Raw genomic sequence first — 19,257 nt, 5'->3', positions numbered from 1 at the left:
TTAGGACACGCCGGTTTCTACAGACGATTCATTAAAGATTTCTCAAAAATCACCAAACCACTGACTGACTTATTGATGAAAGACGCCGAATTCATCTTTGACAACAAATTCCTAGTGGCGTTTGAACAATTGAAAACAGCTCTTATCACCGCACCTATCATGCAACCTCCTTGTTGGTGATTACCGTTTGAAATCATGTGTGACGTGAGTGACTATGTTGTAGGCGCAGTATTAGGACAAAGAAGGGATAAGAAACTTCATGCAATATACTATGCAAGTAAAACCCTAGACCCTGTGCAGATGAACTACGCCACCACAGAAATGGACCTTTTAGTTGTCGTGTTCTCCCTGGATAAATCTCGCTCTTACCAAGTAGGAGCAAAGATGATTATCTATACTGATCATGCCACAATTAGGTACCTGTTAAGTAAAAAGGACGCCAAACCAATACTCCTAAGGTGGATCTTACTCCTACAAGAGTTTGATCTAGAAATCAAAGATAAGAGGGGCACTGAAAACGTCATGGATGATCACTTGTCAAGAATGGAAGGTATTGAACCTGAACGAGTGCCTATAAACGACGATTTCCCTTGCGAACGACTCATAGCCCAATTGGAAAGCAATACAACTAAATGTATATTAGCCCATAAGGATACTGAAACAAACGAGGTAGTGGAAGCAATCTACACTAAAACCACACTGCCATGGTATGCTGACTTCGTCAACTACTTAGCAGATAGGGTGCTTCCACCAGACTTAAATTACCAACAAAAGAAAAAATTCTTCCACGATCTTAAACATTACTATTAGAATGAGCCTCTGCTTTTCAAGAGAGGCGCCGACGGTATCTTCCGTCGATGTGTCCCCGAAGATGAGGTAGAAAACATAATCTCCCATTGTCATTCTACTCCTTATGGAGGACATGCAAGCACCTCGAAGACTTGCGCCAAGATCTTGCAAGTCGGACTCTTTTGGCCCACTCTGTGGAAATATGTCCACATCGCGATCATAAATTGCGACCGGTGCCAGCGCACTGGAAACATATCTAGACGCGACGAAATGCCACTTAAAGGCATTTTGTAAGTAGAAGTCTTCGATGTCGGGGAAATTGATTTTATGGGACCATTCCCATCTTCTTTTGGTAACAAGTACATCCTCGTTGCGGCCGATTACGTATCAAAATCGATTGAGTCTATAGCCTCTCCAACAAATGACACACAAGTGGTAATTAGACTCTTTAAGCGCATAATCTTCCCTAGATTCGGCGTGCCGAGACTTGTCATCAGTGATGGTGGCTCCCATTTCATTTCAAAGATTTTTAAAAAGCTATTACAGAAATATGGAGTCCGGCACCGCATAGCAACACCCTATCACCCACAAACGAGTGGGCAAGTAGAGGTCTCGAACAGAGAAATCAAACAAATCTTAGAAAAGACGGTTGCCACCTCTAGGAAAGATTGGTCCTCAAAAGTACACGAAGCCCTGTGGGCATATAGGACAACTTATAAGACCCCAATAGGAACCACGCCTTTTAAGCTAGTTTATAGAAAATCGTGTCATATGCCGGTAGAATTAGAACATAAAGCATATTGGGCCGTTAAGACCCTTAATATTAATTATACTTCCGCAGGCGAGAAAAGAATATTAGATATCCATGAACTAGAAGAACTTAGACTAGATGCGTACGAGAATGCCCGGATCTATAAAGAAAGAACAAAGAAATGGCATGACAATCTCATATCGAGGAAAGAGTTTAAGGAAGGTGATAAAGTACTTCTGTTTAACTCCCGACTTAGACTCTTTCTAGGAAAACTTCGTTCTAGATGGTCTGGCCCCTTTGAAATTACCAACGTCTTTCCAAATGAAGCGATAAAGATAAAAGGAAAAAGTAGTGAACCATTTACATTAAACGGGCAGCGTTTGAAACATTACCATAACATTGACAACAATGATTTCATCGCGAATCTAAAACTTGCAGAGCTTCCCGCTCATTCACCAGATTGACATCTATCCAATTTCTGTCGAACTTATGATAATAAACAAAGCGCTTGGTGGAAGACAACCCACACTCTAATTCTAATCATTAATTCAATTATCTAAATCTCTGTTTATTATTATTGCTTATTTCTCATTTTATTTCTTTCTTATTTTTCATAAAGTTAATCGGTATTTTTTCTTTATTATTGACCATTACTAACTTAATGCTATTATCTACTTAAATTTATCTAGCTACTGACCATCACAATGAAACAAGTAGATTACATGGATATAGTCTTCAGAGGCAGAGGTCAAAGGAGACGCTTTGAGGCTCTAGGTCAGAGAGAAATGGCACTAACCATACACCCAAATGGACGTACCATGACCAAGTTAGGTATAAGAGACAGTATTATGTTCCTAATTAACCAAATTGGCTGGGATACCTTTGCTATCAAAATAAATTTTAGTTCCTACCGTAGTTTAACTTTAGAATTCCTAAGCTGCCTAGTTTACCTGCCAAACCATGGTATGGGATTTAACAAAGGCCTCATCACCTTTAGGATGTTCGATATTGAGTATCGCTACACTCATAGAGAAATAGCTTAACTCCTAGGATGCCCTAATGGTCCTGATACCTTTACCATCACCCAGGAAGACAAGCTTATAGACCTTAAATTAGATTACTTTTGGGGTAGCATCACAGGAAACAACCATCCCGAGCCGGATCTCATGCATTCCGAGAACATCCACAACCCTGTCGTTCGCTACTTTCATAAGATCCTAGATCACAACCTATTTGGAAAGGAACAAAACATAACCTCTGTGTCCAAATACGAGCTCTTTATAATGTATTGTGTATCACAGGCCCGTCCTGTTAACGCCGCTACATTTATGATAGCTAACTTGGACCGTATATCGCAAGATAACCATGGACCAATCTTAGTAGGGGAATTAGTGACCATGATCGCAAATGCCATTGGACTGAGATAGTCACTTATCAGACTTAACCCTTTAGGTGGGATACGACCAATGAACATCCAATTCTGTTTCAACACTGGTATCATTAGGAACCTGGACCCGGATGTGTTTGAATTTCTAATTAACCGCCAAGTAGTACACCTGTTTACCCTGCCAGACCATAGGACGAGTGTACATGATAGGAACAATTGGCTCTATGATTTGGATGGACCACTAGATACACCATCCTCTCCTCCAGAGACGCCCCAAATGTATGACCACTATGATACCTTTCTCTATGACGCTGAATCACGCGCCCCTGCTATACCTGTTGCACCTCCTACCAATCATGATGATGCCATCGACGCTGTCCAGATAGACATCACCAACCTGAGAGGCGAGCTGAGCACTTTGTGCGTGGACTTCCACGGCTTTATGGATGTAGTGACAGAGAACCTGGATCACATTTACCAGCACTTCTACTCGTTTGCTCCTCCTGCCAACAGTCGCCGTAATGGTTAATTTATATGAATATTACCGATTTATTGACATTGATTTTAGATTTTATTTTCATGTTTTGAATTTTATTGTTGTTTTTACATATTGAGAATTTTTAATTATTTCATTCTTATCTAGTAGACAAATTATATTATTCATTCATATCTTCCTCGTTCTTTTCTTTTTCAATTTTGTGTTTTAATTTCATTTTACCATATCCTATTTTATCTGTGATTCTCACTTCTATGTATCCTGTTTTTCTTTCACCTAATATTACAATTACTATTAAATGTCGGTCAAATTAATTTCACATGCAAAAGCTGTGGTCAAAGATAATATGCAGAGTCAAAAAGAGAATACATGGGAACACACAACACTATATGTGGCGCCTGCCACACATAGGCTGTGGTGCCCATGTGCACACTGTGGCGCCCATCACACCCTCTTAGTGGCGCCCGCCACACACATGAAAAGTGGTGCCAGCCACTTCATTAATCCTCACGGTCACGCTGTTGTGCTATTGTCACATAAATTCTTTAATTGGCTTGTCCCTTGCATGCTAGACATTGTAAGAAATCTTCTTCAACCACTTTCAAATTCTTTGACTGAGGCATTGAACCCCATTCAAGGAAATTTATTTCATTAATCAATTTCCAACCACCATTATCTCTATATAAACCACCAATATAATCTCACAAAACCACACCTCTCATAAACGTAATTCTCCTCTTTCTTGCTACATTCTTACTACATTACACGAGTAGTGTGAACTTCAGTCATGGCACAAATGAGAGAATACAAAGTATTGTTCAGAAATGGCGAACCAGGTGAATTGCAGGAAGAGATTTACACGACTCTAAGCGCAAGAGAAATCGAATCAATAAGGTACGCCGATGAACCCTGCTTAATAGCCTTAGGAATTCTAGATAGTGTTAATCATATGCTAAATACTTTAAATTTAAATTATTCCCTATCTTTTAAAGACCCAGTAATGCTCAATTAACACTAGAATTCCTTAGTTCGATTATTTTTAGTCCCGCACCCAACACAAACTGTTCCAGTGGGACTGTCCAGTTTCGCTTGTTCAATATAGAATATGCTTTTACCTTTGCCCAACTAGCGGACCTGCTACAATTCCCCCATGGGAATGACGTAGTAAGTGAGGTCCCAGACACTGAAGTTTGGCAGCACGCCTTTCAACCATTTTGGAGGCCAATAACAAGTACAATAACCTATAGTTTTTAGGGAAACAGAGCCACTTTAATTCATAATCTGGCTATTCGTTATTTCCGCCAAATATTGGCATGCACCATTTTTTGTCGATCCAACTCTAACAAGGTGAACGAAAAAGAACTCTTCTATCTGTTCGCCACTTTTCTGCCATAAAAGATAAATACCATCCCTTTCATATTCTCTCACATGCATGCCATTATCAACGCGAGGAGAGGGCCAATTATTTTTGGAGGTTTAATAACCTCATTAGACAGAGTCCTAGGACTCGAAGATAAATTCTCCCGGCTAACTCCGCTCCTGCCTCGTGCCATTGACATTGGCATGACGAGGAGCATGAAATTGGTAAAACGAAGGCGAGACGGTAAGTTTCACCTGATGGTTGCAAATAATTTTTTTCAAGATTTCATCCTCCCAAACCCAATTCACAATGATGTACGTAACCCGGAAAATTATTGTTATATTCATGATCTGGTGCCTAACCAAGTCCCCACGCACATTCCTGAGAATGTAGCTGCTGACAGGGACATCGATGAGGATTACGTTAAGGAGAAAGATGCTCCTGCTACTGACACACACACACACACACCACACACATGTCTTCTGAAAATGTTGCAGGTACATCATCCATCCAAAGACCCAGAAGAAGGAATGTGGCACCCGCCACCCTTGATGACATCTATGTTGAACTGCTGTGGCATAGAGAATTAGACGCTCAGCGCGACCAACAAATCCAAAATATGGAAGCTCGGCAAACAGAAATGATGCAAATCCTTCACCAGATGCAGCATGACCAGCATGATTACGCTTTCAGGACTGAACAAAACATGTTTGGTTTGATCGATAAAATGGCAGCTTTGATAGTGCGTGTGGAAGATCTACAAGAATATACCTCTTATGTGGGTACGCCACCTCACCGGCCTGGAAATGGTGGACGTGCACGAACACGTGGCAGAAGGCGCCAGTAGCAGGCTACCCGGTTCTACCTTTCTTTCCTATCTTATGTCGTTGCATTGGGGATAATGCTCGGTTTAAGTATGGAGAAGGAAGCTTTACCGCTTTTATTTATCACTTTCTAGGTAGATTTAAATTATTGTTATTTCCTTTTGTTATTTGTTATTTGTTAAATTGTTAAGTGTTAGTTGAGTCAAATATAATTGCATTGTCGAGTCTTTATGCGTGGTTTCCGTTATTTTATTTATTCTCCCATTTGCTTAAGCCATACCAAATTTTTGCAAAAATCTTGACTTAGAAACACAGTACATCTTTTGAAAATTTAAACTATAAATAAAACGTAGGTTGAACTATAGAAATTTGGAAAAAACTTTACAAGATCGGTATCGTTTTAACACCTTAAATCTCCCAAGTATAAGATCGATTTGAGTACTTGTCATGTCGTAGCCTTAAATTCTACCATTTAATATTCCTTAAGTAGTTTATCTAGCAGTTAGCATCATCCTAAGCACACACTACGCAAGAAGTCGATGCAAATAAGTGTATGATCTCAAGCTTAAAAGAGAAAAAGATTGACAAAATTTATGAAAAATGTTGTTCCTCCTAAGTTAGGTGACGCTCACCCGGTCATTTAACCAAACGGTATAACCATCTTTAGCTGTATTTAAGCCAAAGTGCGAGAAAAGAAAGAAAGAAATAATGATGAGATCATAGTTACTAACAGATTATCTTGCTATGAATGTGAAAGAATAACGGGCTTAATGTGATTGCGCCAGAATGAAAAAGGATAAAAAGAAGGATTAGTAAGGTACGCTTAGGCATGACGACATGATTCGGATTGGTTTGTATAGGAGGGAGACTTATGGTTGCACGACTGCGACTATGTGTTCCAACGATACCCTTATTGTGGAAGTTAGTGCATGTTGATACAATTTCTGACCAAAGTAGAGTTTATAGGCTAGAATGAGTATCTGAATGCAACTGCGTCTTTCACGAGTCTTGATACTGTATGCTACAAAGATTTTACAAAACTCTTTTATTCATGTACGCAATATTTGCTTGAGGACAAGCAAAGGTTTAAGTATGGGGGAGTTTGATAACGCGAAAATATATCGTATATTTGACTTAACATGCATTGCTTTTTACTTGATTTTTCATAGTGTTACGCCGTATTTTAAGTTTATTTCAGGTATTTATCGAATAAGAGATGTCTAGGCAAGCAAAGAGGAAAATAGCAAAAAGGAAAGAAAAAAAGGAAGAAAATGGAGCAAAATATGAATAGTGGCGCCCACCACACTAGATGAAGGGTGGCTCCTGCAACGAGGGACTATGAAGTGGTGGCGCCCACCACATTGCATTAAGGTGGCACCCACCTCACATAAAGTGGAGCCCACCACGTGGACCAAATTAGGGTTGTGGCAGCCACCACCAACCCGGTCCTCCTTGTTCTTCTCCACATTTTTCGCCACGACCGGTTTTTACTTTTTCAACCAACCGCTCCCCACTAGTAGATATCCAAGGCTACTTTTTAAGGAGAGTGGGGAGTATATATAGAGAAGTTAGTCTTCATGGACGGGGGTGCATTTTTCTAGTCAGATTCTTGTTATTAGATTTTCTTAGGCAGATTCCTACCTTGTAAAAGCAATAGATTCTTCACATCGGGGACTATTGCAATTATTGTTTAAGCAACTGAATTTGATTGTAACGGTGTACTCGATTTCCAAAGCGTGTCGGCATTGTTTAATTTGAAGAATCAGTATTCATTCCAAGTTCTCAATTTATATTCCAGGTTTTATTTCAATTGTCATTTTAATTACTTATGCCTTACTGTATGCTTAATTATCTGAATATCATGTCTGCTCCCGGATCCATGTCCGGCTAAACCAATAGGTATCGGTATGTAAAGATCGTCGAAACGACGGGATTCGTAAATAATTGGTGTTGGCTTTTATAAAATATTATTTTCCGGTTTTAGTTTCTTGTTTTAAATTCGAAATTGTTTTTCGTACGAGAGTACAAAGCAAACAAAGGTTACGGTCAATAAGAACGAGAGTTTGAGATTTTAACTGGATAGCTGAAACTAAGCATTAATCCTAAACACAGCGAGAGCGCTTTAGGATTAATTAGACTTTATTTATATTCAAAAATTACTTTTAAATTCAAATGAGACCGCGAGAGTCAAGCATTCTGGTTTAAGAGTATGGTCAAAGTCAATAAAAACGAGAGTGTGAGACAAAGTCCTTTAAATAAATAATTTCTACTGAAGAATATTTTGATCTTTAAGATTACACCAATCATCTATCGAATCCCCGAAGTTTGATGCGTTACATACCGATATCCCGTTATTAAATATCTTTATTGATATTCTGTTCTAGTTATAGTTATTTCTCTTCGTCCCTCCACTCTTAGAAAGATCCTCAGCCTTAGATTTATATAGTAACATTAGATAACAGTATGTTCGATTATTAGTCCTTTGGGTTCGATAATCTTTAAAACTACGCGATAAGACTGTGCACTTGCAGTCACGAATCCCATAAACTTACTAAGTCGCGACCAATCGCGTTTAATTATGAGTGTTGATTAAATCCATCCCTTCTGAACACAATGTGATACACCGGAGGTTGTTGGATTAATTTCAATGGTTGTGATGAATGTGGTGTTGGATTTCACTGTGCGGTCTTTTGGCAAGGATTTACTTGTTCATCATCTTTAAGTAGGTGAAACTCTGAATTTGACCAGACTTACCGAATTGTTTGGTTGATTTAAAACAAGTATTAAATGTTTTAAATTATTTATAAGCGAGATGTAAACAAGGATAAATATTAAAAATCTTATATTATAAGAATTAAATAGAACAAATATTTTATAAAAGAAAAACTAAAACTTGCCCTAATGATAGAGGCAAAAACCTTTGTGAATGCGATATGAAATATGGAAGGTTATTGGATTAATTCAAACCGTTGTGATGAGCTTGGTGATGTATTCCACTATATGACACCTTAACAAGGATTTATTAAATTAAATTAAAATTAAAAATTCTGAATTTGGTCGGATTTATTGAACTGTTCGACATGTCAAAACAAATATTAATTTTTTAAATAAATTATTTGTATGTTAGATATAAATGTTAAAAAATTTATATTATAAGAATTGAATAAAAATATTTTATTTAAAGAAAAAAAAAACTTACCCAAATATAGTGGAAGCAAAAATACTTTTAACTCTATTATTATTTATGTATTTTGTCAAAAATGTATAAAGTAAAATTTGGCCAGCTCATGTTTTTATGCTGTTTGTTGTGACTTGTGTTATTAAAAGAATATGTAGTAATATTTGGGTCAAGTCTATTTAAATTTATACTTGTATCTGTCTCTCTCTGTAACGTGACATTTTTCTGTTAGTAATATGGAAGATTCAAATTTAATTAATTTGAGTACACCCATAAATGCCTTGAATCTATTGTTCTATCGTTGATGCAAATATAAACCAATAATAGCGACAACATTAGAGGCCACTTAAGGAGAAAAATATCTATAATTGGTCACAAACTTTACCATAAACATAAAAACATTGATAAAAAAATACACCCTATATGATTAGACCAGGTGTTTAATTTGCGCAACTATATAGGCCACAATAGGCCTATGGCCCATGTGAAAAGAAAAGAATGCATGTGACTGGTCTGTCTTTGAAACGGAAACCTGAGAAGGATTTTGAACTTCAAAAAATGGAATATTATTTGAGGAACCAAGATTGGGACAATTCAAACCATTGTCATTATTATGTGTCGTAACCATGTGATTGTTTCTGTCACTCATTACTGTTTTAGTTGAAGGAATTATGTTGTAGTTTCTTTAGCTTTTGATAAGACCTAAACTCATTGTTTTAGGTAATGTACCCTTCAAAGCTACTAGTCCTTTACATTAGATTACAATGTAAGAAGTTTCTCATCAATGAGAATGTCCTTTTCACTTTCAACAATAAGTGTAACAAGAGTAATAGTTGTTGTCTCAATTGCTTGAATTTGTTATGCCAAAAAACTATATGAGACAAGGGAATTGGAAATTGAGGTTTAAGGGAGTGACAAACGCGTATGTCCACTCAACAAAAGTCCGCAAAATCAAGATGGACGGAGCAAGTATTGTGTAGAGGGTTGGCTTAAATTTTTGACCCGCTATAAAAAAAATGAGGGCAGGCATTGTGTAAGACGCGGACTTAAATCCTTGACCTGCTTAAAAAAATGAGGGCGGAGCAAAACAGACACAATACCTTTAAAGTTTAAAAATTGCAAAAGAAAAATGTAAAAAATTATGTTAATGTCTACGTCCGAAGAAAAAACGAAATAGACATATTAGAGAGAGGACTTAAAATCATGGTCCGTCTCAGGAAAAAAATGCGGGTAAAACAGGTATGTTCGACGGACCAAACTCATTTAATCACCCGTTAATACTCTTTTTCATCACATATCTTAATCTTATTTTAATCTCTTAGCTTAAAAAACATTCATATTTAGATTCTTAACTCTTCAAAACTTATCTTATTAATCATTTTTGTCTAATTAATAATAAATTTAGCAATCGATTTCTAGATTCTTTCTTTACTAATTAAACAAAAATGACTAATACGATGAGTTATAAAGAATTGAAAGACTAATATAGATATTTTTAAACTATAAACACTAAATTGAAGTCTTGAACATGAAATTAGTGTTGCAGTTCTTTTTAGAGCATTTCTTAATGCACCTGATATGTTTCTTATGCACCACATAAAATTTCAAAAACGTCTCCAATTTTCTGAGATGTATCTCCGGATGCACCAAAATGTCAATTAATATTAACATATTCCGGAGATGGATCTTCGGAATATTTTGGAGGTTAAATCGCGTCAGACTCTTCTCCTTCCTCATTTCACATTACTCAAACTTCAACTCAACTTCAACTTTCAAATTTCTTATCTACATCGAGTCAAAATTCATGTTCAACAAGGCTTAAGGGAACTCAAGGGAACATCAATCTTCATTTGTAACATCATCCATTTTCATCAAAAACATCAATTTCTTGTAAGTTTTTCGAGTTTTCGATAAATTTTTGAGTTTTGGTGTAAATGAGTAGAAATCAATGATTAAGGTTAGAAATAAGTAGAAATCACATTTAAGATAGTTTAGTCATAGTGTATTAGTTGATTGTTGGCTGAAATTGATATTCAAAATAATTTTTTTAGCTTCATTATGGTACATTACGCCATTGACGCGGCCTCTGAGTTGTAGAAAATTTCGGAGATGCATCTCCGAAATTTTTCAGCGGTTTAGTTTTCCATAAATCGAATATGCATCTCCGTAATTTTTCAGCGGTTTAGTTTTCCATAAATCGAATATGCATCTCCGAAAAATTCTCAGTCTTTTTTTTATTTTCTTGTGTTGTTTGTCTGCACTAATGGTCTGCCTTACTTTAACTTACTGGTATAATGGCTGATATACATGATAGATTGAGGCATTGCAGGGTTGCTCAGCATGCATCCGTTCAGCGAAAGAAGAGTTAGCAGGTTTCGGATGCTCCTGATCCCTCTGGTCACGTAGAGTCGTCTACTTTTGGGGCTCGTACTTCTCCTCATGCCACTTCATATTCTTCTTCATGTAGGAAATGGGATTCACCATATGACGCATGACTCCCCCCATTCTCCTGCAGGCGTCAGGTTTCACCAGTGCCACCTCTTGATGTAGATGTTTCTGATCCACTTCCACCTCATATATTGATGTTGTTGATCCACTCCCACCTCCTACTGATGCCCATGTTGATCTAGTGCCACCTCCAGAGGGTGAGGCTGTTGCGGATGCTAAGCCAAAGGCCTTTGGAGGTGGTCCAGTTGATTTGTACTTACTGCCTCTATATCCAGACCATACTACCAAATATATATGGGACGGTGAGGTAGCATTAGTTGGATTCTTTATTTATTTTCATGTTAATTTTAATTTCTGACATTGATTATTTCTAACATTGATTATTTCTGAAAAATTTCAGGAGCGTGATCCGCAGAAGTTTCTTAACCACGAGAGGAAGATTGTTGCATTGCCTCAGGAGAATGAGGAATGGGTTCAATCGATGTTGTCCTTATCTGACCTGAAGGACTTGTGCATGACCGGTTATACTACAGTCAACCACGGGATGCTTAATGCATTCATGGAGAGATGGCACTCGGAGATCTCGTCGTTTCATCTCCCGCATGGTGAGATGTCTATCACATTCAACGATGTCTCGTATTTGCTACATCTTCCGATCATGGTGAGATTCCTAGATCATGGGAGAATGACCAAAGACGAGGCACTCGAGATGATGGTAGCGTATCTGGGGGCTAGTCCAAGGGAGGCGATGGATGAGTTGGATAAGACTAGGGGTGTTCATGCTAGATTTGTATACCTGAAGAAGGTATATGAGGATGTGCTCCTGAATGCACAACAGACTGATGGTGATGATGAGCAGGTGATGCTCCACATATCACATGCATTAAGAGCATACCTGCTTTATTTGGCTGGTACTGCGATTTTTATGGACAAGAGTTCTACCTACACAGATGTCTACCTACGTTACTTCGTGAATTTCGAGCGAATCCATGAGTACAAATGGGGACGGCTTGTCTGGTCTACCTGTATTCGAAGTTGAGATAGGGTTATATTTGAAAGACAAAGCAGGTCACAGACAACGTCACACTAGTGACGGTAATAATTATTGGTCTTTGAATGTTTCTTGTCATTTTCATTTCATCTTTGCAAAGCCATTACTGATGATTTGTGTGTTCCAAACTTTTTATTTCAGGGTTGGATCCTCCATCACTTCTCGCACATCTCTGGTTGGGCGAGTGTGCCTGATTACACTGAGGATATGCCATGTGGTACTACTTTTATCTCGCTCAGAGGGAACTAGGCGACTGAGCCTTACAGAGTCTATCTTGATCGTTTGGTTGCTGAGGACAATCACTTCAACAACTATGTTGATCACCACGAGATGCGACCATTTGACGAGATAGTGATATAGTCTAGATGGTTGGCATGTGGATCGCGTCTCATTGCTCCTCATCTTCCCGAGCGCATCATGAGACAGTTCGGCTATACTCAAACCATTCCCAGACACCCTGATGTCTCTGCTCCTCCTACCTTGACACATATACAGATAGATGGAATGTTTGATGATTATGACTGTCATTTGGTATCGGAGAAGGCATGTGCTACCATAGTTGAGAGCAACTGGAGCTACATTGAAGGGTACATCAGATGGTTCTTCAAGGTGTCACATATGTACATGGTGCGGGCTGCTTCAAGAGACCCGCCGAGACCAACTCATCAGAAGATACTAAAGGAGGAGCAGACACAGCTAGATCATGTCGCCTAAGTGTCGTCTCATAGTGGAGATTGCGCAGACGGACATTGATTGAGGTATCTTCCTTAATGGGTCTGATGTGAGGCATGTCTTAGATGCCATCATGACGAAGGCACGGGGACATTGAAGTGGGATTGATGGCAGAGGAGGCAGAGCTGACAGAGGAGGTAAAGGAGAGGTAGTCAGACATACACAGTAGTGTCTTAGTATATAGTAGTAGTATTATGATCTTTATTTTATTTTGACAGTCTTGCTACTTTATTGCTCTCGATTGTATGATATTTTAACATTTATTAGTATTTTATTTATGTATGACATTTTTGTTTTTCGATCGTATGTTATATTTTAAGTCTTCATTTAAATACAGATAAACAAAATACAACATGAAAGACTAAGTTATGAGACATTACGAAGATGTATCTCTATTATATTCACGGAGATGTATCGTTGTAATATTCATGGAGATGCATATCCAATCCAATTCACATGTATAATAATTTCAGAGTATCTATGTTTTAAATTGTTACAGAGATGCATCTCCAAAATATTTCAAAATTCATTAAGAATTTCCAACGTCCGGAGATGCATCTCTAAAAACTAAACATTTAAATAATTTCACATAATGACTAAAAAGTATTAAGGGTGCATTAAAAAATCCTCTATTTTTAATAGTTATCAAAAAGACTATACACAATGGAACTCTAATGCAATATGAATTGGAAAATTTTCTATAGCACCTAATGGATTAATGGATGCTAAACAATGAAAATGGATCAAGGCTGCAGCATGTTAAGAGAAGCACAACCCAATTACAATATGCTTAATAATAATAATACAGAATCAATCAATCAATCAGAGGCTTCTACTAATATTTCCATGTTAAGAAAATTCAACTAATTGAAAGGTTGCAGCTTCTTCCCAAGGACACAATGTTGCAGCAGCAGAAGTTCCAATCCAATCCAGATGCAGAAAAACAAAAGCTCTTATATTTATGCACCATTCTTTGCAGAGTCAGCATGGTGTGCATGACCATCTTCCAGCGTCTTGCCATTTGCTTGAGTTCTTTGTCTCTATAAACAAAGTAACAATAACAATGTTATGTCCATATCATAACCACACAAGACAGTGACTTCACTATGAAAAGAGGAATATATATTTTAGTCCTTCAAATTTCCAAAATAACATTTTAGTCTCTTTATGTTTGTCTTGAACCTCTTGATACACCAAGAGACTACTCCGGTCAATCTTATAAAGCACGGACACCAGAAACACGACACCAAACCAGACACCTCAACACAAAAATGTAATAATTTGAAAATATAAATAAATTAAACGTAATCATAAATGTCAGTCGGTGTAGGTTTCGGACCCTGAAACTAACACGGACAAATCTTTTTTTAAAAGTGTCGATGCTATAGAGATCAGTTTTGGGGACTAATATGTCTATTTACTCGGAGAGATGGAAAAAAAAACAAGTAGATAGATTATTTTATTATACCCAATCTGAAGGGTCAACAGAATTGCCATTTAACAACTTGTGATTCTCTTCTTTGTTTCTGCCATCTTTGTTGTCTTTGGTGCTGCTTAATGGTAGCAACAGTGTTGCAGCTGTCCTGTCTGGCATTTCTGTTGTTGTAGAATAAATATGTTAGCACACAATTGCAAATAGTAAATGACATAAACATGGTATAATTATTATGTACAACAAACCTTGTAATTTCTTCTCAATAAAAAATACCACCAAATTCACAGTATACCTGTCAGGTTCCAAATAATGAGTTAAAATATAAAGACAAAGGACATGGACCACAGTTTAAACCTTCATATTTTAGGGTTCCCGAAATTTCGTTAGTTATTGAAATTAATGAAACTCTGAAGGCTTGGTTGGGGGACCGTTTCTCACAAGATCTCCCCGTTCGAATTCCGCTAGGTACAAACAATTCATGTGTTGGATCAGTCCAAACAGAGTTTTGCTCGGGTAAATAAGCCCCCCGCTAGTGGACTGTGGGATTGGTTTCCTTGGATTAGTCGGTCTAAAGACCGGATGCCAAGTTTTAAAAAAATGAAACTCTAAAAGGATTGTGGATCGTTGCAAATTTTCATCTCGATTGTCGATCAATTCAGTCTCAAAGTTGTCTTGGAGAGACTATGATTGATGATTTTCAACTTCATTGATCATTTTGGAGTTTTGCTAATTTTAGAAACCAAATTGTCCAACTTTCACAATTTCAAGAAATAAATTGGCGATGAAAACATATCACGAAATGTTCCTTACCAGGCAACAACTACGTCAACAGTATAATGTTTGCGAGATGCTACTATCAAAAAGCTCTGAATGATAGTAAGAGCCCATCCTAGTTGCTTTATACACCTGTGGCGGTTAAAAAATAATCACGATGGGTCATAATTGAACAATGAATCAAGCAAAACAAGGATCGTTGCGATTATATCATTTGAAAAACTTGAACCTTGAAAATTACGCAAAACCAAAAGAAACTTTTGAGTTAATTTACCTTTTTGTGCCATATCTCTGGTATGTGTTAACAAAGACTAAAGTAAAGATCATGTGCGATGAAAATATCAAATCACCACATCCATATATCACGCCGTGAGGAACTGCATATTGGAAAACAAAATGAGCACCAATACAAAAAGAAAGGCATTGAAGGGAAGTGACTCGAAAACAAAAGTTACTAACAATTAATCAAGAGCACTTCAGACACGCTTTTCGGACGAGGCAGTGTTGCTAGTGGAGATCCCTGCATAATACAAGTAGTGTTGAGTTAAAGAAATTATTTTAAAGGAAAAAACTCGAAGAAAATCAACAGTTAAGCTGCAATTGATTAGCAAGGACGTAAACTATACCTCGCGACAATGGTAGTTTGGACCAGGAAGTTGCGTGGAATAAAATGTCACTATGCGGAGCGCTTGAGCAGCCTGCAGTCAACAGAGGAGCCCGACTTTAAGAAGCAGTCATGTATTGCATAATCAACATGAATTGTAATTCAATTTATAACACTACATACTCGCGAGTCACGAGTTTAAGTAGTCTTTATAAACACTTACAACTAAGAAAGATAGAACCCTGCACCATATTAGAACTGTGTAGATCTTTTTGGTCTTGAATATGAAAGGATGGAATGTCCACTACAACGCACAGATTTTATACTACATTAATAAGACTTCAATAAAACAATGAAACTTCATAGAAGCGAGTGAATGCAAGTTGAGAATTCTTACAAGGAAAAACGATAAAAAGATAATTGTAAACAAAGATTCACTAATGTAAGCTCTTTCTTGGCCAAGCTCCTGTAAAAGCCACAAACATCAAAATCAAAATCAAAAATCAAAAGACATTCTTATGAAAGACAAAAGAGATGAAAATAACAAACCGGAAGAAGGAAGAATCCAAGATCCTGTAACGTAGGACCAGGCCTATGTAAATAGTGAACTCCTCTTGCAGCCAGACCATGAATATACTGTATAGAAAAACAGTTTCAATCTTGATTTAGATTTCACAGTTACATGAAAAAAAAACAATAAATGTTTCAAAGTTTTGAGAACGCATATCATCACACAGTTGCAGAATTACAACTACAAGATTAGTATTATAAAAAATTTGAAAAACTTTGTTCCTGATATAGAAAGTAAAAAATCTCAAAAGTTGCCAATTAAAATGAGAGAAAATGAAAAACTTTTTGTAACGTTCAAGTAACGTTCTACAACCAAATGTGAAAACTACTTTAATAACTACTTTAATATCAAAACACAGAAAAACAACACAAAAGAACATCTCGATTCTTTTTCACAAAAGGGTAACCATAAAAACAAAGTACAATTCAATGTAAAATTTCATATAAATTTGATCAAAATTATGATATAAAAAACCTGAAAAACTAAACCAGCGAGAAGGTACTTCCAATTCTCCACAAGAAGGTTGATTTCTGTGGTTGTCTCTGCACAAACTCTCTTCCATAGCTACAAATCCAAAAATTGAAACAGAGATTAATGAAGAGAAAAACATATCAAAATTATTATATACAAAAAAAGACAACAACCTTGGAAGCCTCACGACCAATGTAAAGTGACATGTTTTTCTTGTAATTGTAGATTGTTATTGAAGAAGATGTTGATGATGTTGTTGATGTTGATGATGATGATGTCGTAACCGAGTAACGACCACCTTCCATAATACTTAAAAAAGCACACTTAAGGTCAACATCATTGTTACCCTTATAAACAAACCAACAACAATCGCATCAAAAAACCCAGATAAGAATCAATTCGTTTTCCACTTTCCAACCATTAAAAACCGAATCTTTTTACAGAAAAACCGACACCCACGAAGCAAAATCACCCGGTAATGAATAAAAAACAAAATTTGTGAAGAACAGAAGAGGATCTGAGGAGAAAAAGTGAAACCCAGAAAGATTAAGATGGAGAGAAATGAGATGATAGAAAAATGCAAGGGATAAAATTGGAAAATGGTGAAAGGGGTTTTGTCTCTCTTGTGTTTCTGGGTACTTTCTCTCTCTGAATTCTCTTTGGTTTCTCGGTTTGGTCTGACTGCAATGCACGCGAGTTGAACACGGAGGAGACAGTTGAGAAGAGGAGGAGAATAAACACTATATATACAACAAAACCAACTTGCTTTTTTTATATTCATTTTTTTAATTAAGAAAAAAAAGTTAAAAATGAGTTTGGTTTTTGAAATTTTGACATCGTGATTGTGATTTTTTGAATAGGAAGACGAAAAAGAAGGGAACGTGGGATTAGGGGTGAGAAAGGTACAATTATATAACTATTCATTCATAAAAATAAATAATAATAATACTAGGATGCAATGTATTTTTTGTTGAAACTTTCAACTTTAAAATTGGTGAATAATTGTGAAGAAATTTGAAATGTACATGGGAAAGAGGAAAAATGAGAAAAAGAAATAATTGAGGGTGTAAAATAACATTTATATTACATTCATTTAACTGAGATGAGAATGTCTCTAAGGTATTTATACCAGTGTTACAAAATGATTGGGATCTAAAACATGTAACTACTGAAAATTACAAAATCTCTGGTCAGTAACCGGTTAGATCATTTGGTTAACCAATTATAGCTGACATAAAAAATAAACTACATTTAATTGTAACCAGTTAATCTCAGATGTTAACCGGTTACATCTTCGAGATTTTCACTTTTCTGCTCCTCATAAGTGTTTATGTCTCTGTTGTAACTGGTTACACCCTCGTGTTAACCGGTTACAACACTTGAATTACTCAAAATGCTTTTAACACACCACTTAAATTCAAGTGCTCCAAAATTTCCATGCTCATGTTCATCTTCAACCTCTTGAACACGTCATTTATGACTCTTAGTCAATAAATCAGCCACTTGGTCTTCACTTCTGCAATATCTCAATTGTAACCTTCCTTCATTAACAAGCTCCCTCAAATAGTGAAACTTCGTCTCAATATGCTTGCTCCTTCCATATGCAATTGGGTTCTTAGCAAAATTAATCACATAAACATTATCAATTAGGAGATATAACAGTCTCACCCTCACTGCACAGCTCCTCCATTAGATTCATAAGTCACACGACTTGGCATGCACATAACGAAACAGTAATGTACTCGACCTCACAAGATGAGAGTGAAACTACTGGTTCCTTCTTCGAATACCAGGAGATTGGTGTTCCATCAAACATTAAGATGTATCCAAGTGTAGACTTTCGATCATATTTATCTTCGCACCAATTCGAATCGATAAAATCGAACAAATTGTATTTTATGCTCGTATGCGCTACGGGAAAGAGAATTTTGCAGCCAACAGAATCTTTGACATATCTTAGGATCCTCTTGACTACTGCCAAATGGGACACCTTTGGTCTCCCCATGAATTTACTCACAATATTGACACTAAATGTTAAGTACAGTCGTGTATTACACAAATAATGCAAGGATCTAATCGACCTCCTATATTGAGTTGGATCAACATATTGTTCGTCCTCATTCTTTGACAATTGCAGTCTTGGTTCATGATCAGTCACCATTTATGCTAGACATTCCACTGTTTAACCGTAAATAAGTCAGGTAAATTGCGTAAACTGAAGCATTTTTAGTTAGATATAAGCTCAATTCTATAATATGAAGTATGTTGTTACTTATGAATTTCTTGAGGATATTTTACACTTTTGGGTATGTTAGCAGGTCAAAAAGTAGTCTGGAAGCTCAGGGGATCAAACGTCAGATGCCAAATTAAGCTCGAGCAAGAAAAA

At 36.8% G+C, this 19,257-nt stretch overlaps 1 protein-coding gene across 1 annotated transcript; it reads right to left on the bottom strand.

The window, feature by feature from the left end:
• Window positions 1-13,622: 13,622 nt before the first annotated feature.
• Window positions 13,623-17,676, bottom strand: LOC127127558 (phosphatidylinositol:ceramide inositolphosphotransferase 1). Its single transcript, XM_051056767.1, has 12 exons — window positions 17,045-17,676; window positions 16,875-16,964; window positions 16,379-16,465; window positions 16,227-16,295; window positions 16,053-16,133; window positions 15,852-15,923; window positions 15,685-15,745; window positions 15,500-15,602; window positions 15,262-15,357; window positions 14,697-14,743; window positions 14,485-14,612; window positions 13,623-14,056 (listed from the first exon to the last, which is right to left on the bottom strand). The coding sequence occupies exons 1-12, from the start codon at window positions 17,174-17,176 to the stop codon at window positions 13,976-13,978; spliced, it is 1,047 nt and encodes a 348-aa protein (XP_050912724.1). The 5' UTR covers window positions 17,177-17,676; the 3' UTR covers window positions 13,623-13,975.
• Window positions 17,677-19,257: the final 1,581 nt, after the last annotated feature.

The sequence above is a fragment of the Lathyrus oleraceus genome, chromosome 3 (genome assembly GCF_024323335.1).
Source record: "Lathyrus oleraceus cultivar Zhongwan6 chromosome 3, CAAS_Psat_ZW6_1.0, whole genome shotgun sequence".
NCBI classification, from domain to species: Eukaryota; Viridiplantae; Streptophyta; class Magnoliopsida; order Fabales; family Fabaceae; genus Lathyrus; species Lathyrus oleraceus.
The sequence above is the reverse complement of the archived record's forward strand: the minus strand, read 5'-3'. Positions and strand labels throughout refer to the sequence as shown.